Genomic DNA, 26,965 nt, shown 5'->3' on the forward strand with positions numbered 1-26,965 from the left:
CGAAGCTAGTATTCTTATTCTTGCTTTCTTCCTGGAATCTACTCCAGATGCTGTCTTCTCTCAGAAACCTTAATTGAACTCCCCTCTAGGGCACAACTTTCTTCCTCAGACCTCACAGAGCCTTTTGTTTATACCTGTTGATATATTTGTCATATCATATTATGTAATGTAGGCCTCACTCTGTATGAAAGCCACATGAGGTAGAAGAAAGGATGCTGAAGGCCTGGGTTCAAATTGTATCCCCCACTTTAGAGCTTTATGGTTGTGAGCACATCCCTTTATCATCGTTTTTACAGCTGTAAAATGGGGATAATAATACTGAACATTACCTACTTCATAGGGTGATGAAAAAACACTCATAAACCTTAAAATGGCATAGACATATGAGCTGCTCTACCTCTTCCTGGATTGTAAGCTCCTGAATGCCAGAATTTTGCCATATCTAAACCTCATATCCCTGCCAGTGCCCACTGTAGTGTTCTTTATACACTATAGTAGGCATTCAGCAAAATGGACTTGAATTGAATGGAGTAATCTTTTTTAAAAGGCAGATGGAGAAGTGGAACAGGAGAAAAAAAAGCAGAATTGCAAGCAAGCTGGCCAAAGCCCTCTCTGTCCTCAGGGTCTGGCACACAGGAGGCATTCTGGAATACGGATGGGACAAAGGGAGGTGATGATTGGCTGAGGGAGTGTCCTCAGCCCCTGCATCTGCTGTTCTGCTGCCCTCTGAGTTGTTTCCTGATTCAAAACTTCTGCATGTTTTCTTAAGGGTTCTCCACGATGTCAGAACATGGTTACTGAGGTGCTGAGAAGCATCTTATCATATTATTAAAAGGTTTAATGAGGAACCATATTCAACAGTTCAATTAAATATTAAGCACTTTCTGTGTACAAAGCGCAGTGTGGAATCCTTGGAAAAATACGGTGTGGTCTCTGTTTTCAATAGTGCTTATAGTCTAGAAGGGGAATATGGCACATAGACAAGTAACTGTAACATAGAATAATCCAAAGTCAGTATATCAGAAATCTGGAGACAAAATATGTGTGAAGTTTGAGATAGGGTAAGGTCATCACCATTTTGGGGCGGGGGGCGCGGGTGGAGGTGGGATAGGAAAGCTTTCTGAAGGAGGTGGCATTTAGGATCAAAGGAAGCTGAAGCCTAGAGGTAGAGGTAGAGGGGTGTGTGTGTGTGTGTGTGTGTGTGTGTGTGTGTGTGTGTGTGTGTGTGTGTGACCATGAATATGTATATTTAAATGGACATACATTATCTGGGAGGCAGTATTATGCAGCAGAAAGAGTGTTGACTTTGGAGTCAGAGGGCTTGGGTTTAAGTCTGGGCTCAACCACTTCCTGCCTGTATGACGTTTGGGGAAGTCATGCTCTCTGAGCCTCGGTTTCATTATCTATCAAAATAGAGGATTCAATTAGATGATGTCTAATGCCCCTTCTGACTTTAAATCTGTTAACCTATAAATGATTTGCCCAAAGTCAGACAGGTAGTATTTGAATTCAGCTCTGAAGGATGGGTAAGAATCTGACAGGTGCAGGTCAGGGAATGAATACATGCCCCCCACGCCACCCCACCCCACCCACACACACCTGCATCCTAGCCACAGGGGACAGCCTGAGCAAAGACTTTGGGGAGATGCAGAGGTTTTTTTGGGAAACAGGGTAGCCCAGCCTGGCTGTAGCATGGAGTGGTAGAGGGGAGATGAGGCTTGAGAGAGTGTGTGACACCAGATTTTTAAGGGAACCGCCTTGAATTTGTAGGGCCCTCATCCAGCTGTAAAGCCTGTTATCTTTAAGGCCCTGTCTTCCAGAACCACAGAGGTGATTCTTGAGTCCTTGAGGACCAGTCCAGTGAAACCAAAGTGCTGCCAGGTCATACCAAGCTGGAAAGTCTTCCATTAAGAGTTTTCCTTTGGCTGTGTCTCTCCTTTGAGAGCCAGCTCAGCTATGTTTGGAGATATTCATCACCTGATTGGTTATAGGGTGACATTGTCCACAGCAACCTTCCTGGACTGTTTACCAAAGGGCTTGCATCCACAGCAATGGAGGGAATGCCCACACTGATGATGAAATCATACATCTTCGCAGTAAATAGTATTGTTAGTAATAATGCTAACCTAGGAATTTGAGGCTAAGGTATTTAAACTTGGTAGGCAAAAGCTGAACATTATAAATTTCTTCATGTACTTGATTTGCCAAATTGAGCTATTTCAATACCTGGGACTGCAATAATGGTGACACCTGAGAAGTGTCCCTCAGTCCTTAAGGAAAGAGGGCCTGAAATCATCACTTTCACCAACAGCTCCAAGTTCTCCTTACTTTGAATATTTTGCGTATTTTCAGCTTCAGAATCCTGGCCAAGAGTCCACACATAGCCTTGGAATCAGATTCACAGGATCAGAGTTTTTAGAGCTGGAAGGAATCTTAGAGAGCATTTAATTCAGCCTCTTTGTTTGTAGAAAAGGTAATTGGGGCCTTGAGAGGTAAAATTACTTGCCTAAGGTCATACAGGTAGTAAGTAGCAGAATTAGGGTTGGAGTCTGGGTTCCTGGAATTTAAACCAGTATTCTTTCTTCTGCTCTATATTCTAGGATTAACTTACATTGATATAGAACTTTCACAACCACCTTTAAATTAGATGCTACAGGCATTATTAGCCCCATTTTACAGGTGAGAAAACTGAAGCTCCAATAGTTTGGGTCACAAGCCTATAGTCATACAGATAGGAAGAAGGAGAGGGAGAATGTAAGTCCAGTTCTTCCTGATTCCAAGTCTAGCAACGTATCCACTGTACTAGGCTGCCTTCCCACTCCCTATCCCAGGGGGAGGGTTCAGCACTTTGCTAACTGGGTATGCTGGCCTTTGGAGTTCCCTCGGCCCCAGGGAATGAGTCTGGTATGTGAGATATTCCCTTTCAGGAATATTAGGGAAAAGATATGCTGGTTTCAGGTCTTAATCTTTCGTCTTCAGCATGTGACTAAATATTGGGAGAAAACAAGATGCTAGGTGGACTAGTAATACGGGGACAATAGGAAATATGTTCCTGGGTGGCTAAAAATTGTACTATAAAATTTTAAAATAAAAAGGGGGAAATTTTCAAGGCCAAAAAGGATCAGTCAAAATGCTGAGCCATCTAGCCATCTATCACTGGGTAATAATCCATTCCCTCCAGGATCTCAAATCTAATGAGGGAGATGACATGTAAATAACTATGCACATATAAGGTACATTCACAGTAGCAGGAAGGTAACTTTGGAGAAGTCACAAATGGCTTGTACACTCACAGAGGTATGTTGAATAGAATGGAATAAAGGAGTTTGTAACCCTATAGAATTTTCTCACCTTCTTTCTTTTTTTTTTAATTTATTTTTAGTTTTCTGCATTCACTTCCACAAGATTTTGAGTTCCAAATTTTCTCTTCATCTCTCCCCTCACCCTAAGAGTATGCATTCTGATTACACCTTCCCCCAATCTGCCCCCCTTTCTATCACTCCCTGTCCCCTTATCCCCTTCCCCTTCTATTTTCCTGAAGGGCAAGATAGATTTCTGTACCCCATTGCTGGTATATCTTATTTCCCAGTTGTATGTGAAAACAATTTTTAACATTTGTTTTTAAAACTCTGAGTTCCAGTTTCTCCCCCTTCCTCCCTCCCCACTCACCCTTATTGAGAAGGCAAGCAATTTGATATAGGTTATACATGTGTAATCATGCAAGACACTTCCATAATAGTCATGTTGTGAAAGACTAACTATGTTTCCCTCCATCCTATCCCGTCCCGCCCCACCGTTTATTCTGTTCTCTCCTTTGACCCTGTCTCTCCTCAAAAATGTTTGCTTCTGATTACCCCCTCCCCTAATCTGCCCTCCCTTCTATCATTCCCCCTTTTCTTATTCCCTTCCCCCCTACTTTCCTGTAGGGTAAGATAGATTTCCATACCCAATTGAGTATGTATATTATTCCCTCCTTAAGCCAAATCCAGTGAGAGTAAGGTTCACTCATTCTCTTTCATCTCCCCCCTCTTCCCTTTCACTGTACAAACTTTTTCTTGCCTCTTTTATGTGAGATAATTTACCCCATTCTACCTCTCCCTTTCTCCTTCTCCCAGTACATTCCTCTCTCACCCCTTAATTTTGTTTTTTTAAATATCGTCACTTCATCTTCAACTCACCCTGTGCCCTCTGTCTATATATATATATGTATGTATATGTACATGTATGTGTGTGTGTATATATATATATATGTATATGTGTATATACACACACACATATATACCCTCCAACTATCCTAATACTGAGAATGGTCTCATTAGTTACAAATATCATCTTTCCATGTAGGAATGTAAACAGTTCAACTTTAATAAGTTCTTTATGATTTCTCTTTCCTGTTTACTTTTTCATGCTTCTCTTGAGTCTTGTATTTGAAAGTCAGATTTTCTGTTTAGCTCTGGTCTTTTCATCAGGAATGCTTGAAAGTCCTTTATTTCATTGAATGTCCATTTTTTTCTCTTGAAGGATTACACTCAATTTTGCTGGGTAGGTGATTCTTGGTTTTAATCCTAGCTCCTTTGACCTCCAGAATATCATATTTCAAGCCCTGTGATCCCTTGATGTAGAAGGGATCTACTACTGCTAAATCTTGTGTTATCCTGATTGTGTTTCCACAATACTTGAATTGTTTCTTTCTGTCTGCTTGCAATATTTTCTCCTTGACCTGGGAACTCTGGAATTTGGTTACAATATTCCTAGGAGTTTTCCTTTGGGAATCTCTTTTTTTGGGGGGGGCAATTGGGGTTAAGTGGCTTGCCCAGGGTCACACAGCTAGTGTTAAGTATTTGATCTGAGGCTGGATTTGAACTCAGGTCTTCCTGACTTCAGGACTGGTGCTCTATCCACTGCATCACCTGGCTGCCCCCCTAGGATCTCTTTCAGGAGGTGATTGGTAGATTCTTTCTATTTCTATTTTACTCTCTGGTTCTAGAATATCAGGGTAGTTTTCCTTGATAATTTCTTGAAAGATGATGTCTAGGCTCTTTTTTTGATCATGGCTTTCAGGTAGTCCAATAATTTTTAAATGATCTCTCCTGGATCTGTTTTCCGGGTCAGTTGTTTTTCCAATGAGATATTTCACATTTTCTTCTATTTTTTTCATTGTTTTGGTTTTATTTTATTGTTTCTTGATTTCTTATAAAATCATTAGCTTCCATTTGCTCCATTCTAATTTTTAAGGAATTATTTTCTTCAGTGAGCTTTTGGACTTCCTTTTCCATTTGGCCATTTCTGCTTTTTAAGACATTCTTCTTCTCATTGGTGTTTTGGACCTCTTTTGCCATTTGGGTTAGGCTATTTTTTAAGGTGTATTTTCTTCAGTATTTTTTTGGGTCTCCTTTGCAAGCTGTTGACTTATTTTTCATAATTTTCTTGCATCACTCTCATTTCTCTTCCCAATTTTTCCTCTACTTCTTTTAGAAGATTTTCAAAATCCTTTTTGAGCTCTTCCATAGCCTGAGACCAATTCATATTTTTCTTGGAGGCTTTTGATGTAGGAGCTTTGACTTTGTTGTCTTCTTCTGAGTGTATGTTTTGATCTTCCTTGTCTCCAAAGTAAGATTCTATGGTCTGAGTATTTTTCCACTATTTGCTCATATTCCCAGCCAATTACTTGACTTTTAAACTCTTTGTTAAGGTAGGGGTCTGCTTCCAGTGTGGAGGGTGTACTGTCTCAAGCTTCAGGGGTTTTGTGCAGCTGTCTTCAGGGATATTTCTAGGGACCTGTGAATTTTCAGTTCTTCCAGGGTGGTTCCATCAAGGGCGAGGTGTTTAGGCCTTTCCTGGCCTGTGCTCTCATCTGTGAGTGACCACAAGCATTGTTTTCTGCCTTGGAACTGTGAGGAGGATTCCCTCTCCACTGCCTCCTCATGTTCAGCCACACCAGTGCTCCTCCTAGCCCCAGGACTGCCACTCAGGACTATGACCCAGATGCAAGCATGGGCAAAGAGATTCCTGCCTCAGTGCCAGCAAAGAGATCCCTGCAATCCCCCTCTAATCAGCTGCTTGATGCCTCCGCCATCTGTGGGCCAAGAGCAGCGCCACTGCCACTGCCCCAGGGCTGCACCAAGGCTGGGGCCGGGACCACCGCTCCTCTCTCATCCAGGTCGGACAGACCTTTCCTACTGACCTTCTGAGTTTTCTTTGGTGTTTGTGGGTTGAGAAGTCTGGAAACCACCACAGCTGCCCGTGATTCAGTGCCCTGAGGTCTGCTCCAGGTTTGCTGCCTGTGCAGCCCATGCTGAACTGCGCTCTTCTCCCAGCCTGGTGCAACAGACTTTCCCATCAACCATCCAAGTTGTCTTGGGCTGGAAATTTGTTTCATTCTGTCTTTTTGTGGGTTCTGCTGCTCTAGAATTTGTTTAGAGTCGTTTTTACAGGTATTCAGAGGGGTTTGTGGGAGAGCTCAGCGAGTCCCTGTTTTTATTCCACTTTCTTTCTTTTATTTCCTTTCCTGGTAGGATCTCTTGCCTTCAGTTCCCTTCTTCACTCTTATCTTCCTACCCCTCCTTGTATTTCTCCTCCTTTCCCCTATTTATGTAATTTAGTTGATCATTCAACAGAATAGTTATTAAGCACCTGCTCTCTTCCATAGTCCTGTTCTAGGATCTGGGAGAAATAGAAAGGCGAGATAAGACATGCTCCCTTTCCTTATAGAGCACGTAGGATGAGGTACACACATAGGAACTGTTAATGTATCATGTTTTATTTTAAGTGCAAAGTGCTATGGGAGGTCCAAGGGGATTTTTTTTTTTAACCTCTCAAAATCATTACCTTCAAAGGGGAATGAAAGAGGAATAACATGGTATGTGGTGGGTAAGGAGGGTACAGAAAATATAGTAGTGCAGTTTGCTTGGATTATAGAATAGGTAGAGGGGAGTAATATGTAATAAGGCTAGAAGGTTTAGGTGTCACCAGATTATGTGGTGCCCTCAAATGTCAGGCAAAAGATTTTGAAATTTACTCAATAGGTCATTGGGAGCCACTGAAGATTATTGAGCAGAAGAATGACCTCACCAGATCTGTGCATACAGATGATTATATTGGCAGTAGTATGAAGGATGTATTGGAGAAGAGAAAGAGTAGAGGTGGGAAGACTTGTTAGAAGGGTATTGTAGAAGTGTAGCCAGATGATAATAGAATAGAACAGCAGCCCTCAAACTTTTGATCCCTTTATACTCTTAAAGATTATTGAGTCCCCCCTCCCAAGAATCTTTGTTTATATGGCTAAATATATTAATTAATAATTACCATATTAGAAATTAAAATGTTTTAGTGTTATTATGAAAATAATTTCGACCTTACAGAACTCCCCCCCCAAAAAAAAGATCTCCAAAGACCTTCAGGGGTCCCCAGATCACACTTTGAGAACCACTGCAACAGAGAATATCTCTACCTGGTAGAACCTCCTCTTCTTTCCTCTCTTCTCTTTAGGGGAAGGTAGGGACAAGGGTGGAGTGGGGCATGGGGAGTAACATGTCCTCTGGACCTTCTTAGCAACTGTGTTCTTTTTTTAAAATTCAATTTTATTTTATTTTCAGTTTCTAATTATTACTCTCTGCCTTCCCCCTCCTGACCCCTTTAGAAGGCAAAAAACTAAAACTCATTACAAATATGTATAGTTATGCAAAACAAATTCCTGCATTAGCCACATCCAAAAAAAGAAAGAAAAAGAAAAAAGGAAAAAAAAATATGCTTCAATCTGCACTCAGTCCATCAGCTCTCTATCTGGAATGGATAGCACATTTCATCAATGAGTTCTTGGTAACTGTGGTTGGTCATTGTGTGGATCAGAGTTATTGCTTAAGTCTTTCAAACTTGATTATCCTTACAATCTTCAGCAGTCATTTTTTAAGTGACCAGCCTTGATGCTTTCCACCAATCAAAGGGTATAGGCAGAGGGAGAAATAGGATTAGAAGAGATCTTTGGATGGGGTCGGATTTTCATGTACTCATATTGTTATCACAACGTGACATGGGTTGGTACAACATCACAGGGGGAATCCTTGTATTGGAGCACTGAATTTGCCTTGTATTGGAATTCCTGACTCTTGTTGTGTCTCACTGCAGATTGGACAAATGGCAGATGACACAGTAGCTGAGATGGACAAGCACTTGGCGTTGAAGACCAAGGAACTCTTAGGATAAGAAGGAAACTCCCAATGAAGCCAGCTTTGGGAAGTCTGCAGAAGCAACAATGCCCTAGGCTGTACTTTAGGGCCAAAGTTTTGGAGCATTTCATTTGACTGGATTCTTCTCTCCTATGCTTTTTGTGTTACTTTTAGGAGTATCCTTTTTGGATGTCTTATTCAAGCCAAAAGATTGTCTACTGTCTCCAACCACAACATCAACTTGTATAGGACTGGACCATTATAACTCTTAGGTGACCTTAATGTGGAGTGGTTTTATGCTGGGCATGCCTTCACTAAATAAATACTTGTAGTTGTGAAATATACCCCTGCCAGGCTCAGTTTCCTTCTTTTGATGTTCCTAAGGGAGCAGGAGTATTAGTAAATTATGACCCTGTGTGATTTCTCTGTCTGTGACCTTCTATCTCTCTGTCTTCTGTTAAGCACTACCTCGAGGAATCTTTAGTGTGCTTATTTTCTTCCTTTGGAATGAGAAAGTGGGTGCATATTGTGCTACTAATTGTTCCTGAGGTTGAACTCCATGTTCACTGTTGGAGAACTTTACCTGTAATTCATATTCTGAAGCTAGGCCCCAATTTTAAATGCCTCTGTATTTTGCCTGTAGTGAGTTTTCATTGATGAAGTAGGTCTAAATAAAATGAAATGAATAAAAACAACCAACAAGGATGAAATCTTTCATTTCCATCTCTTATCTCCCACTAGTATTTGACTTGAGCTACCCTTGTTCCAGTAACTTAAAAAACAAAAATAAAAACAATTGGAGTGGCCCACCTTCATGGAAATAGAAGATTTTAGAACTGGAAGAGACCTTAGAAATAATATACACAGAAATATTTCAAGACAGGTTAAGTGACTTGCCCAAGTTACTGAATCTTGTCAAAGATTGCCCAAGTTACTGAATTTTGTCAAAGGATAAAATTGCCTGGGAAAAAAACAAGAGGTTCAAGCTTGGAACAGAAATGTTGAATCTCAAAATCACCAAATGCTAGAACTGAAAGGGTCCTTAGAACATACAATGTTGGAGCTGAAAAGGAACAGAACACACAGTGTTAGAGCAAAGAGCATAGAGTGTAGAATTGTAAGGTAGGTTAGAATGCATTGAATTTTAGAACAGAACAAAATCTTAGAGCCACAAGGCACCGTAGAGGTTATCAAATCCAACTCCTTCAGTTTTAAAGAGTTGGGAACCAAGGCTTAGAGAGATTGGGTGACTTACCTAGGGTCACACAACTGAGATGTGTCTGAGGCAGGGTTCAAATCCAAGTCACATCATGCCATCTTTCCATGGAGCCCCACTAATCTTGGAGCAAGTATAATTTCTTCCCTCAGTTCACGTGATGGATGCTTTCTATTCAGTGTCACAACTATAAGACATGTTCTTCCCAAAAGGATCTGATGTTTTAGTGGCTTGCAAGCTCATATGAATCTGCTATTGTGATATGGTAGCCAAAAAAGCTAATGAAATCTTACAGTACATTAAGAAAAGCACAGTGTGCAAAGTGAGGAAGGTAACAGTGTCACTGTACTTTGCTTTGATCAGACCACGTCTGCACTAATATGCCCAGTTCTGGGTACCACATTTCAGGAAGGAGAGTCTGGAGGAAGCTGATTGGGGATTATGAAAGGCTTTGAGATGTTATATGCACAGCTTTGAAGGAAGGGGGAATTTTTGTTGTAGAGAAGGTTGAGGTGGGAATGGAGTAGTATAGTTGTCTTCAAGTGAGGCAACATCATGTGGAAGACAGATTAGATTTGTTCTGCTTGGTAGGAGTGAGGGATAGAAGTGACAGAGGGGCAAACTTAGGCTTGATGCAAGAAGGACCTTTGGGACAATTAGAGCCATTTGGAGTCAAATGGGCTGCCGTGGGTGGGAGTGGGTCTCATCTGAGATCTTCAAGCAAATGCTCGATGTTACAGAGGGGGTTCCTGGTGGGGAATAGATTGGATTCTTTGACCTCTGAGGTCCCTTCCAACCTTGAGATTCTGCAATAACTGCCTCTAATTAGTGGCTGAAACAGCCCTCCAACAGCAAATATACTTCCCCCAAATGCAGGATTTTTTTTTTTAATAAACAGAGGAAATGATAAATTATGTAGTAACTCCACTCCAAAGGCATTTGGTTCTTAACAGCCGAGTCCTCTGTAGTCTTTAAATAAACAAAAACTTATTTTGTGAACAGACAGGAAAAAAATGAAAGATTTTCTATACTCGGGTTCCACATGTCAACAATTTCTCCCCTGTGTGTATTTTGGCCAGAGCTCTATATCATGATAAATGAATAAAGGAAAACCTCGAGCCCAAGGCAGTCCAGACAGCTCAGCAAATGGCTTTCAGCTGATTACTCTATTTTAGTTGACATTTATCAAATAGTTACTTGGTCCTTCGCTGTGTCTGTGCTGCAGGGGTAGCAGGGACTGGAAGGCTTTACCTGCTCAAATATGCTGAGAAATTCTGGATCAAGTGATTTTGTGCTTTTATTAAAAGGGGAAAAGCTAGGTCGGAATGGAGAAGCAGTGTACTATAATGTAAAGAACACTGAATGGGGTGGGGGGGGGAGGTGTCAAAATATCCAGATCCAAGCCCCAACTTCCTCTAATTAGGAGCATATCCTTGAGTAAATCACTTCCCCCTCTGGACTTCAATTTCTTATCTGTAAAATGAGGGTGTTTCGTTGTATATATGCTAGTAATCTCTCTTCTAAGTTCTCTTACTTCCTATGTTTTTTGTTCTGTCTTCTAAGATCCTTTCCAGCTATACTATTCTTCATTCTAAGGCCTTTCCTTGCTCTTATGTTCTTTGTTCTTTGTTCTAATATCCTGTGTTCTAAGATCTTTTCCAGCTCTAACATTCTAACAGTGTAAGACAAACTCTTAGAGTTTAAATACTGGGTGTATGGAATACAGAGAGGTTATTAAAACAAAACAGATGCAGTAACCAGGGGTAGGGGCACGGGGAGGAGGGCAGGGGGCCAAAATAGACAGTTTGACCTGAGTGGGCTTTAGGCATTGAGTGGGTGAGCTGAAAAGAGATCACTGAAAAAAAAAATACAATAACCAATCAGGAAGGTTCTGCTGAGGTACAGGAATCTCTGAGTACATGGATTGAAGAGGAGTAGTCCCCTAGGCCTAGGTGGTGTCCCACAGCAGTGATAGTGTAGGTTGTTGTTAAGGGAATCAAATCTATAAACCTATCAAGATGAAGATTTGGTGAAGGCTGCGAAGATGAAATAAGAGAAATAAATGAGCAGAAGTTGTTGATCCGGCCAAAAGAATTATGGGGAAGAAAGGGCTTTGACAAGTATATGAAGGAAGAGAAATTCTAAGAAGTAACTTTTTATTAAGCAAGAGGACAAAATGAACAGTCGTTCATTTTTTGCCATCTGTCATTAAGAGAATCAATAATGAAAAGGTAGAAGGACCAAAAATAAGGTAGACCTTAGCCTTGAATTCGAAGACTGGTGAGAGGCAGTGTTGTAGTGGAAAGTTCATTGGATTTGGAGTCAAGATTTGGACATCAAATCTTGGTTCTGACACTCACTAGTACTGTGACCTTGAACAAGTCAGTTAACCGTTCTGTGCCTCAGTTTTCTCATATGTAAAATGAGGGCATTGACCTCATGACAGAAAGTGATAGACGAGGTGCAGAATAAGGTACACATTTTTGAACATGGCCAACATGTACATTTGTTTTGCTTGACTATAGTTTTGTTTTTGTTTTTTGTTATAAAAGAAGGTTAAATTTGGGGGGGGGTGGGCTGAGAAGAATTGCGTGAACAGAGAGTGGCTAGTGATGGTAAAACAGAAACAAAAGAATGGTAAGAGGATCAGTGAAGCATTTAATATAATGCACAGAAGAAAATAGAATGAGTTCAGAAGGAACATAGATGAGCAAGAACTTTAGAACTAACATTGAATTTATTATTTGCTGAAAATTCCAACCTATACATGATAGAGATTCACTTTTTTGTGTACATTTCTCTTTTTTTCATTCTTTGTATTTGGATCTATATTTGTTGATATTTATTGACTTTAGAATAACTGTGTGTATACATATTTAGTATGTACATGTGTATACACACACGTATATATCTATATTTTTAATGAGTGGTTGGACCAGCAGATCTTTGAGGCTCCTTCCAACTCTAAATTCTTTGATTCGGTTAGCTTTGAGATTTTGGTTGATGACTGTCATTCAAGATGGCAGTAGAGTGAATTGATAATAGCTCATTTAACAGTGCTGTCCTCACAATTCTGTGTGAAGTAAGTAGTGCAGATATTGTTGTTTCCATTTTTGCAAATTAGGAAATCAAGGTCCAGATAAGGGAAATGATGACTATAGTCATATTATTTTATCCTCAGAAGAACTTTCCTGATTGGGTTTTTTGGAGGGCTATTATTGTTTTAATTGGTTATAATACTTAATAATATGTAATATGTTTTTATAACTATAGTAAAACAATAGCTACTGTAATAATGATAATTATTGTTTTGTTTTATTTTTCCTATCACCTCTTTTCTGTTCATTGACTCAGTGCCCTGGTTATTGTATCTATTTAACTTCGCTGCTCTGCATTCCATACACCTCCATACCCAAACCCAGGTCTTCTGATTCCAAGTCTATTGTTCTTTCTACTATACCCTGATGCCTTTCACTGTGCCTTTTTCTAGACTCTGTTTATTGCTAATCCAAGCTGCAATGTAAACTTGTTTGTTATGACCCAAGTCAGTTACTGGTTCATAGAGCTGGTTGCTGACATGATTGTTATCTCTTTCCAGGTTGACATCTTTTACCTGGTACCAATATTAGCTCTAATATTCTGTGCTTTGTTTTAATATTTTCTATGTTAAGCTCCTTCTATATGCTTACATTTATCCTCTAATACTTTATTTCTTTCATCACTAACATTTCATGTTTTGGTGAGTCTCATAGATAATACATGTGTCTCAGTTATTATAAGTGGAAACTCTCCTCCTATAAACAATGTTTGGATTTGATTTCCTATGGCATCCAGGTACTGAAAGGTGCTACTGGGACCTAAGCATATCAGCACCATGGCCAGCAGTCAGGCTAGTGCTGACAGCATCATATTAATAAGGAAAAAGTCCTGGGTTCAATCACTTCAATTGGTGAATTAATGTTGTTGCTCTGCATGCTACAGAAGGTAGTGGAGTGAGAGATAACAAAAACAACATTATGGTGCCAAAGGAGGCCTGGATCTTCAAACTCTTTTACCAACAACCATGTGACCTTGGATGAGTCATTGAACTTTTCTGGGCCTCAGTTTCCTCACCTGTAAAATGAGAGGCTTAGATCTAATAATATTGCAGGACTTTTACAGTTCTAATGTGCTGTTCTAAAGTACTTTTCAGCTCATTCTATGTTCTAACATTCCTTCCAGATAGAACTTTCTCAGGTCTAAGATTCTAGGTTCCTAGATTAATATTCTAAGTTTGTAGGGATTTTAGAGGACAACTAGCCGAAGCCTCTCATTTTACATATGAGGAAATTGAAGATCTGAGAGGTTAAATGACTTGCCCGAGTTCACACAGCAAGTTACTGGCAGGATGAGAATTCGAATCTAGGTCCTTTGCCTTCAAGTCCACTGATCTTTCCATGGCTATTTCTCTGTTCTAACCTTCCTTCCAATTCTAACCTTGTATATTTTTATATTTTGTGTTTTAATGTCCCTTTAAGCTCTAGCAATATTTTTTATTTTCCAGTAGGCTTTGTTTTAAGGTCTCTTCCAGCTGTATAAACCATGTTCTGTGTTATAACATACTATGTTTTAAGGCTCTAACATTCTGTGGTCCTATGTGATACCCAAAGCACATTTATAACTGGGTCCTGAGGTATTTCTGTGGCACAGGGATCGTTCAGAGACACCCCCTCCCTCTGCTCTCCCCACCCCAAGCCTGGCCTGCAGGGAACACAGCCTTCCACGGAAACAGCAGGGGGGAAAAAAACCCCTTAGGACTCTGGCAAGCTCTTGACATGGTTAAAAAACCAACATTGCTCTTCAAAATAGATGTGATTGGGCTCCTTGTGATCCAAAAGAGACACTAAGATTGCTTTGTGCAGGGATGAGCCATTCGCCTGATTGTGCGCTTCCCAGATTTGTATAAAACAGAATACGGATGGTGTGTCAGAGTTTACCGCTCACAGACATTTTCTGTGGCAAGCTCTGCGAAATGTATCAGTCCAATCTCTGCCTCCTATATTCAGTGTTGATTAGACACTATTTCTGCCTGGATTTTCAGAAAGCTCAAGTGCTTTTTTAATCACTACCGAGGCTCATTACTGCTCTGCAGTGACTCTCATGTCCTCCAGTTCTCCTTTCAGATTAGATTCTATAGTCAGATGAATATTGGATGATTTCATTACATACAAATGCAATCAACAGTTTTGCATAAATTTCTTCCCTTTTCTTGAGTTTCAATTGACCCCAACACCCATGGCGGCAGGCGCAATACACATGTAAATGAGATGGATTTGCAGCAAAGACAGGAGCCTATAGAGATGGGTACAAACACAAACTAAACTAGTGGGTATGATAAATGTTAGAGCTGAAAAGGATATTAGAACACAGACCATAGAATGCTCAAACTAGAAGGGGCCTTAAAACAGAATGTTAGAACATAGACCATAGAATGTTGAAGAACATAAAATATTAGAACATAGATTTCAGAGGTGGAAGGGACCTTAGAGAAGCCCTTTTAGATTATTTCTGATCCATCTTCTCCTTGGCCACCTATAGTTATAGGAAGTTCACATACAAGATATATTATCCTTCAGACTTTGGAACTCATTCCATGCTGGCCCAAAGTGTCAAACTCAGGGAGACTGTCCTAGAGACAAATCTCTTTTCCTGCTCATTCCCAGGAATATTCTGTTTTAAGGATAAGGATCAGGGGTGTGCTGGTAAATGCTTAACAACTGGCTCTTTGAAAATACATGACACACTTTTAAGTTTAATCTAAATTATTAATATTTTTCTCAATTACATTTAAGTCTAGACAGTCAACAAAGTGATAAATCAAACCCTGGTTTGTAGCATTTGCCAGTTTCCAAGGTGCAAATGCACACACTGAAAATTTAACAACCAGCTCAAGAACTGGTACAAACTAGCTCCAGGACACCTCTGAGGATTATCATAGGACTGTAGATTTGCAAGTGGAAGGGACCTCAGAGGCCATCTAGGCCAACTCACCCATTTTACAGATGAGGAGACTAAAAGTGCAGGGCAGGGGTAAGTGAATTGCCCAAGGTCACATGGACAGTAAGCATCCGAGAAAGCATTTGTGTTTAGGTCTTCTGATGCCAGAAGTCAGAGGGTAATCTTTTCCACTTTGCCAGTAAGCCCTTGAGCTATGTCCTGGCAGCTCAGGCCCCTCACATGACTTTTCCATTGGGCTGATTTGCCCAGCCTTGAAAGTACATTGTCCTGTACCCTTTCCTTCACCTTCTGTGAGCTAGAGAATTGTCAAGAGTGGGATTTCTGAAGCACTGAGACTTAAGATAGAGCAGCCCCAAGCTCCAAGCACCAAGATGGCTAATAGCCTTTGAGGCCTTGTTCCAATGAGTAGTAGCCTGGCTACCTTGCTGTGTCTTGAGCCCAGACAGACAGATGCTTACAAGCTTTTGGAAAATGCTAATGAGCATGCACCTGCATATGGCTACAGACACAGCAGCCTGGCAGAGGATGACTGTTTCCTTGTTATCTCTGAGAGGCATCACAGCAAAGAGTGCTGCTAGATGAGGAGCCAGGAGACCTAGGTTTGAGTTTGGTACTCATGGCATGACCTGTGCCAAGTCACTTCATTTCCCTGAGCCTCAGTTTCCCTTTCTGTAAGAGAAGGATAATTATCTCCTACCTGGCTCCTTCATAGGGTTGTTGTAAGAATCAAATGAAGTAATGTATGCAAAGCATTTGCAAACTAAAGCTAATACAAAGACACTTATGAATTATTACCATTATAACCAGTTTATTCTCAATGTAAAGTTAAGACAATGAACAATCTTAGTTACTAGGCCACCAGTCATAGCTTATGATATGGTGGAAAGATTTCTCAACTGGCAGGAGATCTGAGTTCCAGTGTCAGTTTTGCCACTAAGTCTTTGTATGGTCTTGGGAAAGTCACTTTCCATCTCTGAGCCTCAGTTTCTTGCTTTGTAAAATTAGGAAGTTAGACTAGATCACCTCTAAGGGTCATTCTGGCTCCAATATCCTCTGTTTTAACATTCTATTTATTCTAAGGTCCCTTCGAATTCTAACATTCTGTGTTCCAAGTTTCCTTCCAAATCAAACATTCTGTGTTCTGTATTCTAACATTCTATTGTTCTAAGCTCTGTTCTAGTGCTCATAAAGAAATACCCTATGATTATGCAGTGAGGGCTACCACCACCGTCCAAATTCTCTTCTTCTCTCAGTTTCCATCCCTCCTTCCCACTCAGTGATTTTTTTTTTGCTCCCTCTCCCTTCTTTATATCTCTGACTGCTTCTCTTTCTTTCTCTCTCTGTCTCAGCCTCCTTTGTTTGCCTGCCTAACTGCCTGTCTCTCTAGCTCTCTCTGCTGTATCTGTAGCTGAGTGAGAGCTGACCTCCCCCCTCTGTAGGTCTAAGTGGCCTTTAGGAAGAGGGGAATGGGGGGTGGGTAAGGCTCTGAACTTCGAGGAGCCCCATTGCAGTGACCTCCCCACTGGCTGGGGTAGAGCCCCCCTGGCCATCCATCTTCCAGTAATGTGAGTTTCTCCTCTTCCCCTGGGATGGCATGGGGGGAGGGGAAAGGCTTCTAGAAAGTCATCGCTCTTTCTCTCTTCATGAACCCATTTTATTACTGTTCCCAGAGTTCGACTGGGATACATCAGTGCTGAGGTCACCAGAGAGGAGTTTCTATGGGGGAGGAGGGGAGTGGAGAGAATAGCTTTCCACATGGAGGATCTTTTCTGTGGTGCCTCAGGCAAACAGACATTTATTTCTTTATCCTCCCTGTCTTGTTCTTTGGTGAGGCACTTACTCTCTGTGTGACCTGAAACTGCCCTCTTCCTTTTCCCAGGTTCCTTTTGCCCAGGGCTCCCCATCCTGAGGACAGCCTGGGATGTATGTGATCCAGAGTATCACGGAATATCAGAATGAGATAAGATCTTAGAGACCACCTAGTGCAGTGTGCTGGGTTTGGAATTGGAGGGCCATGGTTCAAATCCTACTCCTGTTAAATATCACTGGTATAATCTTAAGCAACTCCATTCACCAACTTGGGCCTCAGTTTCCTCATCTGTAAAATGAAGAGGTTGCACTAGAAGATCTTTCAGGTTCTTGCCCTCTCAGATGTCAGAACTTAGTCTCAAGGAAGAAAAGTGACTTGCCCAAGGTCACACAGTGACTGAATAACAGAGCTAGCCTCTTGACTCCTATCCCAGCCACACACAATGCCTCTTAGGCCAGGCCTAGCTCCTTGCCCATCCCCAACTTCAGAGAATAAGCATTGCTCTCTTATACTCACTGATAAGGAAATGAGTATTTATTAAGTGCTGGTGTCAGGTGCTTTAAAAAATACCATCTTACTTGACCCTCACAACAACCCTGGGAAGTAGGAGCTGTTATTATCCCTATTTTATAGATAAGGACACAGGCTAGGGTCATGCAGTTAGTATATGTCTGTGGCTGGATCTGAACTCAGGTCTTCCTTCCTTCCCTGCACTTTATCCACCAAACCTCCTAGCTGCCTCTAAGTAGGGATGATCCTGATGTTATTTCAAGGCCATCCACCATCTGCCCACTCTCCTTTTCAGGCTTTACTGCTTACTGTTCTCTTATGCATACTTACCATTCAAGGCTAAACCAACCAACACTCTCTACTCCCTCTTTTTTTCTCCCCTTCACTCCTTCCTCCCCAGGCTTTTCTGCCTTTGAACCCTACCGTTCTCTCTACCTGATCTGTCCTTCTTCACCTCATTCCATTCATGCACTCTACCTATCTATCCTTCAAGATCCAGCTCTTATGTCCCTTTTTCTGTGGACACTTCCTCCTCAGGTGCCTCATACCCCTATTTGTACATATCACATTTGAATCATAGTTATGTGTGTCCCTGCCTCTCCACACCTACCTTCCCCCCTCGCTGCTAGTCTGTGACTTCTTCAGGGCAGCAGCTGTATATTCTCCTTTAGTGTCCACCGTATATCCAAGCACAGGGCTGAATACATAGAAGATACTAATTCTTGTTAAATGAATGAGTAAATCGGCCCTGAAACTCCCCAACAGTAAGCAACTCAAGAACAAGGACCTTATCTTCTAATTTTCTGAGGCTGTGTGATCTTGGACAAGTCACTTCTTTGTACTAGGGCTCAGATTCCATGCTGGAAAATGCCAGAGGTTGATTAGAGATGATTTTGAGGTTCCTTCTAGCTCTGTCTTTCTACATTCTATTATTCTATGTTCTGAGGGCCATTCCAGCTCCAATGTTCTACCTTTTATGGTCTCTTCCAGCTTGAAAACTCCTGACAATGGCCACAATAGCACTGGACTCTGTAGGATTGTTTGCTAACTAACTTCTCTGGAGTTCCTTCCCTCCTTGACTAAGGTCTTGAGAATCAGTGGCAGCTTGACCTGGCCTTCTAGGGAAGTGGTTAATTTCCAATTTCCTGTACTTCTCCCAGAGCCTGGAGAACTGGAGGGCAGGCAGAATCAGGCAGTATGAAGAGACAGTTTAGGATAAGACCTAGGATAGGGCCCAGCCTTAGAGCCTGATTAAATTAATCCCCAAGATATTCTGTTCTGGGGTAGACCAAGTTAAGTCTGAGAGCCTGAAATCAAATATAAGGTTGTAGAAAAATCCAAGAGGTACTGGTTTCCCTTTCAAGGGAGAAAACTACATTTGTTCACTGATAGGATTAGAAATAGGGTCGACTTTTGATTACTTTTGATGCCACTGGAGGTGGGGCCATTAGTGTGAATAATTGGAAATGGTAGGTTTCTGTCTGGCCTCTCCAAGAGCAGAGGCTCAGTGGGAGCCCAAAAGTCCATCCCCCAAGGACAGTAGATTTGGTTCCATTACTTCCTGAACCACTTTTGATCTTATATCACTGGGCCACAGAGAGATTTCTGGGCAGGCAAATACTGTCTTCCTGGTGACTTTAAAAGACATACACCTGCACAAGACTAGAGAGAGTGTTTGCTTCCTGACTAAAGGCAGGAGGAGGGATAAAATGATGTCCCTGGATACCCTTGGAGTGGTATGAATATTGGAGGATTGTGAGATAATAATAATTTACATTTATATGGTGCTGTCTGCACATAATGTCAGGACCAGCCCTGGAAGCTGAGAGAAATTAGTAGCCTTGCCCATGATTGTATAACTAGTAAGCATCTGAGGCAGGATTTGAACACAGATTCTTCTCCCCCCTCACCCCTACTCCCCAACAAGACTCACATTCTATCCACTGTGCTATATACTACCTCTTTAGGACAAGGGTATAAAAGGGAACACTTTCCAAGGACTTCTAAAATTCTATTGGATGAAGGGCAGCATGGCATAATTGAGTGAGCTTTGGCTCCAAACCTGGCCACTTACTACCTGCAAGTCATTAATTATTCTCTCTGGGCCCCAGTTTCCTCATCTATAAAATGAAGCCATTGGATTTGACAAACTAAAGTTTTAAATCTTTGATCCTATGACTTCTAAAGACTCAGCCAAAATTTTATCACATTTTAAAGCAAAATTGATGGACTCAGAATGTTGAGTTCTTAGATCACAGGATATTAGAATATAGGAAGTAGGAACTGGGAGTGACCTTAGAAAAGAGATGGTTAGAGGTTGAAGGGGCCTAAGTGATCATTATTCTAGACCTTGCTTGTGTCATGGACCCCATTGGAAGTTTGGTGCCTGTCAGCCCCTTCCTAGAATCATGTTTTTCAAATGCATAAAATAAAATATATAGCATTACAAAAGCAACTAGTTATGTTGAAATACAGTGATCAGAAGTTAAAAAAGGAAAAAAAAAGCAATAGGTTAAGTACCTTTAATCTAGATTCTAGGTCAGTCTGCTCATTTTTCAGAAAGAAAAACTGAGACCCAGAGAGGGCAAATAACTTGGAATATAATAAGCATAGATTAAGCATTTACTATATGCCAAACACTTTAAAAATATTATCTCATTTGATCCTACCAACAACCCTACAAGGTAAGTGCTATTATCATCTTCGTTTTGCAGTTGAGGAAACTGAGTCAAACAAAGATTAAGGGACTTGCCCAGAGTCACACAGCTAATAAGTGTCTGAGGCTGGATTTGAACTCAAGTTTTCCTGACTCAAGGTACAGCACTCTCTACACTGTGCCTCCTAGCTACTTCCTCCAAGTTCATATAATAGACTAATGGTATAAACTAACTCTGGCTTCAACCTTGGCTTATTTTGTTGTTGTTTGGTTATTTTCAATCATATCTAATTCTTTGTGACCCCATTTGGGATTTTCTTGGCAAAAATACTGAAGTGGTTTGCCATTTCCTTCTCTAGCTCATTTTACAGATGAGGAAACTGAGGCAAAGATTTTTTAAGTGCCTTGCCCAGTGTCACACAGCTCATAAGTGTTTGAGGTCAGATTTGAACTCAAGAAGATGAGTCATGCTGATTCCATGCCCAGTACTTTATCCACCACACTACATAGCTGCCCGTTGGCTTATTGGCAAATTCTAATTCATAGGAAAAGATTCTTCATGGGGAAGCTGATGGGCATTGTCAAGCATCATCAAGTATCCCAAGGTTTGTCAAATGTTTTCTGGATTCACAAGGCTCCATTAAGAGGGTCTTCTAGAAGGAGAGAGAGAAGTGGGATTCTGAAGATGTGCTTAGTTGACTGAGAGGAAAGTACAGGGTGTCCCAGGGAGAAACAGTGACCCCACAGAGGTGAGAATAATTACATCAGACACAGACCCTAGCTTTAGGACAAGATTCTCTTCTGGTCCTCTGCCCAGGGCCCCCTCCTAACAACTGCTCACCTGGGAAAGGAAGCAGAGAGGTCTGGCAGCCGGACACTCCATGCTCTAATCTTCTTAAGTGTTTTTTAATTAATGGGAACAAAACTCTTTCCAATTAGGAGCCACATGGGAAGTTGGCAGGGGAAGGGGGAGCGATCTTCTTGGTAGGTTTAAGTACATTAGACAGAAACCACTTGTCCTGAGAGTTGGGTATGTTGCTCACCCCCTATCCCCACCCCCACCCCAGCCTGGGGGACACTTGAACACTGAAGCAATTTCTATAAAATAAACTATATAATCAGGTAAATAAGTCCATAAGGTAGATTGTTCCTTTCCAGCTGCTCATGTCCCCTGTCGGTAACCTGTCTAATCTCAGGGTAATGCAACATGTGTCCAATTATGGCTGGATCTCCTTTGAGAGTGGTTTGGGGAGAAGGCCAGTGTAGGGGGTTGGTGGGGGAGGGGAACCTTGGAAACAGAATTAAAACATTTAAACTGTCAATCCGAATCCTGGAAAGGCCTGATTACCTGGATTGGGAGGAGGACTGGTTTGGTTTGGTGTCTGCTACAATTTCCTGGCTTCCGGCATTGACGCTCAATGACTCCTTCCTTCCAGGGAGGAAGCCTTCTGGCTACCTAAGACCTGGGGTCCTTGGTGGGTGGAGTAAGATCTGTCCCTCTGAACCCAAAGCAAAATCCCCCTCCTTCCAGCCTAGCTTACTATGTCTGATTTGCCAGCAGGCTGAGTATTTTTCATATATATGTGTGTGTATATATATCTATATATCTATATATAGATATAGATATATACATACATACATATACATACATATATATATATACATGTGAAGGCATGTGTAGCATCATGGAATAGTGGAAAGAGCATAGGATTTGGAATCAGGAACTGGATTCAAATTCCATTTCTTCTACTTATCAGATGTATGACTGAGCAAGTCACTTAACAGTTTCCTTATCTGTAAGACTGGCATAATAATACATTCTCCATTTAGGTCCTCCTCATTTGTGAGGATTAAAAATGGCAATGAATGAACTGGTGAGCACCTTGTAGGCAGGTATGTTGAAAGAGCTCGGCTGGGATGTATAGCCTGGAAGAGAGGAGATATAGGGAAGACAGAATCAGTATTTACAAGTATTTGAAGGGCTATCATGGGTTTTATCACCTCAGGATTATTGCAGTAGCCTTCTGGTTAGTATCTCAGCTTTAAGTCTCTCCCCTGTGTAATCCATCCTCCACTCAGCTGTCAGTGATCTTCCTAAAGTTCAGTTATGGCCATGTCACCCTGCTATTTAGTATTGTCCACAGGCTCTCTATTACCTCCAGGATCAAATATAAAATCCCATTTGGCTTTTGAAGTCCCTCATAATCTGATCCCCTTCCTACCTTTCCAGTCTTCTTAAACTTTTTTTTCCTCCATGTACTCTGTGATCCAGTGACACTAGCCTCCTGGATGTTTCTGCACATGGTACTCCATTCCCTTGGCTTTTCTGACTGTCCCTTATTCAGGGAATGCTCTCCCTCTTCATCTCTGCCTTCAGGTTTCCGTGGCTTTCTTCAGGTCTTAGCTCAAACCCCACCTTCTGCTAGGCTTTCCAATTCCCTCCTAATCTCAATACCAGTGCCTCACCCCTTGAGATTATCTCCATTTGCCCTGTATACATCTCCTACATACATAGTTGTTTGCATGTTGTCTTCACCTATGAGACTGTGAACCTTTTGAGGGCAGGGATTGTTTTGTGCCTTTCTTTGTATCCCCAGTGCTTAGCACAGTGCCTGGCACAGATTAAGGACTTACTTGACTTGATTTGCTTGCCCCAGAAGAGCTGAATTACAGGAAATGGGGAGAAGTTGCAGAGAGGCAAATTTGGGCTTGATGTAAGGAAAACCTTTCTAATGAGAGCTCTCTAAAAGTGGAATGAAATGCCTTAGGAGGTAGTGAGCTCCCCTTTTTTAGATCTTCCAAGATCTAAAGGCTGGAGAACCAGTTGTCTGGAATGTTGTGGAAAGGATTCCTACTCAGATATAGGCCACACTATACAATGTCAGGGATCTCTTTCAGTTTTCAGCTTTTGCAATTCTACAATTCTGATAATGAAAGCGAAAGTATGAAGTAAACTAATATAAGATGCAAATATGTTATTCATCCATTGCTATAATCTGTAGCATGAACTGTATGTGAAGGGATTTTTTTTTTGCTTTTGTAATTGACATATCTGTAAATTGAATGTGGTATATATTAACAGTATATATGTGTGTGATCTGTGGAAAAGGGATTTATATGCACTTGATACAGTCTTATGGGGATTTGGATATGTGACCCATGAGAATAATAGATGTAAAATAAATATGTTGGGGTGGGTGTTTGCATATTATACAACTACATGGGCTGTAGGCAAATGTAGAATTATAGCAAAATTGAGTAAGAGAGCTGCCTAAGGATAGATTTTGGGTGTCAGGACATATCTGTGATAAATTTTCATGAGTGGATGAATGTGATACATGGAGGATATCATACATAAACATGAGACGGATGGATGTATTTGATACGTGCACATGGGTGAACCCTATTCACAAGCTAATGGGATGTATATTTATGTGATATATACATAAATGTATAGGGACTACATGTGTAGGCTGGTTAGGCAGGGTGGTAAAAGAGCAGCCTGCCTGGTCCTCATGAGAGAGAGACAGAGAGAGACAGAGAGACAGAGAGAAAGAGAGAAAGAGAGAGACAGAGAGAAAGGGAGAGAGAGAAAGAGAGAGAGAGAGTGTAAATGAGACTCTCAGGGTTTTAGCCTGATGATGCTAGGCCCATGAGCCTTGTTCTCATTCAAGTCTTACTCACAGTCCTGAGGCTTTGTGGGAAAGGCAGATAGAGGCAAACGTTGACTTGGCCTCCCATAAACTATACCTGAACAGCATAATGGAAAGAAAACTGGGTTTGGAGTCACACGTCCTGAGTTTAAGTCTCAATTCTGTCATTAACTCCATATTGCAAGTTACTTCTCTCTGCATTTTAGTTTCTTCTTATGTAAAATATGCAGGTTGGAAGAGATGATCTTAAAGGTTCCTTCCCACTGTAAAATCTGATGACCAGAGGTTGCAGACAGGCAGATTCTATGAGAGGAACTTCCCACCCCCACTCCCATCACATGTGGTTAGGCCCACATTCCCCATCTTTGCCTCTTTCCTCCCTCCACCCTCCTTCCCCACCCAGCTGTCCTTGGGCCCTGGCCAGGTTTCCTCACTTCTTCCCCCCACCCCAAGCCAGAGGCCTTTGGGTCTCATTGGGCAAACATTCCCCTCTAAGGCTATTGTTTCTGACCTGTTGGCTGGAGACAGGAGCTGAACAGGAGAGGAGGGAAGCGTGGTGGTTGGGCAGGCCTGGCCAGATGAGGACCTTCTGCCCCTAGAGAGACAGTGCAGGCCAGGCAGGGGGACCTGGGAGGGCTGAAGATTCCTTAGGCCAGGCAGCAGGAGGAAATGCAGCATTGTTCACTTGGGGGGTGGGGGGAGACAGGGAGGGGAAGTGTGGCTTCCTTCCAGGGAGTTCCCTCTGCCCCGTTGGACATAAAAGGAGATAGTCAGGGGAGCTGGCCCAAGGCCGGTGGGGCTCTGGGGCGTCTGCCTTTCAGGGAGGAAGCCCGACCCTGATCCTCAGCTAGCATCTCCATCCTTTTTATTCACCTCCTCCCTCATCCCCTACCAGTTCCCCAAACATTTAGATCATAGCAGGGAGGGGAGGGGTGGCTTCCTCCCTCAGCTGAGTAGGCCACTTGGAACCCAGGTCATTAATCAATTATAGGCTACCCTCTTTAATCTGCTCAAATCATGGTACAGTGGTAAAAAACCACTACTCTTGGAGACTGAAGACCCAAGTTGGAGTCTGGTTTCTAACTCTGGCTAGGTGTGTGACCTAGTGAAAAGCAGTTTACTACTCTGGGCCTAAGTTTCAGATTTCATCTAATGAGGATAACAATAGCTATACTAACCACCTAGTATCAGAGGATTCAGAGTCAGAAAGGATCTTAGAGGACTTTGGGTCCAACTCCTAGTCAAGAAACCCAGTGACTTACCCAAGGCACGTCTTCTGACCTTACTTCTACTGGTTTTTTCAGTATGTCAAAGCAGTTTCCCACTTGTTATTTTGGGGAAAGCAACTGGTAAGTCTCTGAAGTGCTAGAGAAATGTGAGCTGTTATTACCTTTGTGAGGATACACATGAGGCTGAGCTCAAATTTTCCATTGAACCATATAGGAAATTAATGATAGTCACAATCATTCCTTATGTTTGTATAGTACTTTATGGTTATAAAGTACAGTCCCATATATTGTCTTGTTTCATCCTCATAATGGTAGTGGTTGTTGTCCTTTGTGCTCGAAGAGGACCAAAATGACATCACTATGTTGGGGTCAAGGTACAGTGTGTCCAACTGTGGCTGGTCAGAAAACAAATATGAGCTCAGAGGGCTCTACCACAGGTTGGGCACAAATAGTCCATATGAACACTTGGTGAGTGGTGATGTCTCTAAATTTGCACATCTCACGTTTCTGTAATTCTGCTTTGCTCATAGAACACAGCACCTTCTTGGAAGAGGGCATGCCATGCTGAGTGGTCCTGTGCCAATGTCTCCCATGTCTCACAACTGATTCCAAAGTTCTTCAGAGAGACCTTGAGAGTATCCTTGTATTACTTCTTCTGCCCTCCATGTGAGAACTTGCCTCACATAAGTTCTCCATAAAATAGTCTTTTAGGCAAATGTACATTTGGCATTTGAACAGTGTGGTCAGCCCACTGGAGTTGTGCTCTCTGTCCTATGAGGGGAACAGTTCAGTATCATTATCCCCATTTTACAGATGAGGAAACAGACTCAGAGAGCTTGAGGGATGTATCTAAGGTCACATGGCTAGTAAATGACAGAGCTACAAATAGAAATCAACCTGTTTAGTTTCCAGTTCAGTGATCTTTCCATTGTACTCTTGGTTAGGATTGCAGGGTAGGGAAGGATGGATAGGGTGGGAGCTGGCAGGGGTGAGTGGGGGAAATGGAGTGTGGAGTTTAACCTACTCAACAGAACCAGCTGTTTCCAAGGAGGACTTTTGCAGCATACCTTTTCACAAATTAGTCTGGAAATTGCAAATGCTTCATTTATCACTACAGCAGGCCTAAAAGGACCTCTGTCAACTGATTTCAAGAACTTTAGCAGAAATTATTGTCAGACTCTTTGCAGATTGTCTGTCTAGGCAATATTTCCTATCTCTGAGCCCTAGTTTCCTTATCTGTCAAATGGATATAGTAATATACTAAGTAAGTAGGGATTATTTCATTGTTTGTTTCTTTTTTGAGACTGGGTCTCCTTATCCTACCCAGGCTGGAAATGCAATGGTTTCTCATAAACCTACTCTGTTTCTGATCTGGATTGGTTTGACCCTCTTTATGCAACCTGGTTACCCTTTCTAAATGACCTGTCTGCACTGCTGATTGCAGTGCTGCTCAAAACTCCAGAGCTCAAGCAATCCACCATCCTCAGCCTTCCCTAGTAGAAGGCATTATAGACATACATCACCACTCCTGGCCATTCTTCGAATTTGTAAACTCAGTGCGTAAGACAATGCCTGGCATATAACAGGTGCTTATTAAGGATTATAGATTGATTAAAAAAAATCTTAGAGGTTAAACAAAAGAAGAAATGGGAGGTATTATAATTAACGTACTCATTCATTTATTCAGTAGACATTTCTTCAATGCTGCTGGTCTTCCACTCTAAGATTA

General features: G+C 41.7%; 1 protein-coding gene across 1 annotated transcript in view; it reads left to right on the top strand.

Moving 5' to 3' along the window:
- LOC114047096 (ribosome-recycling factor, mitochondrial-like) overlaps positions 1-8,860 on the top strand; it is a 56,878-nt gene extending 48,018 nt beyond the window's left edge. Inside the window, exon 7 of the mRNA XM_027867822.1 lies at positions 8,125-8,860. Coding sequence (XP_027723623.1) covers positions 8,125-8,202 — 78 coding nt within the window. The 3' untranslated portion in view covers positions 8,203-8,860. The remainder of the gene's footprint in view (positions 1-8,124) is intronic.
- Positions 8,861-26,965: the final 18,105 nt, after the last annotated feature.

This window comes from Vombatus ursinus, unplaced genomic scaffold, assembly GCF_900497805.2.
Source record: "Vombatus ursinus unplaced genomic scaffold, bare-nosed wombat genome assembly UNPS02014786.1, whole genome shotgun sequence".
Lineage (NCBI taxonomy): Eukaryota > Metazoa > Chordata > Mammalia > Diprotodontia > Vombatidae > Vombatus > Vombatus ursinus.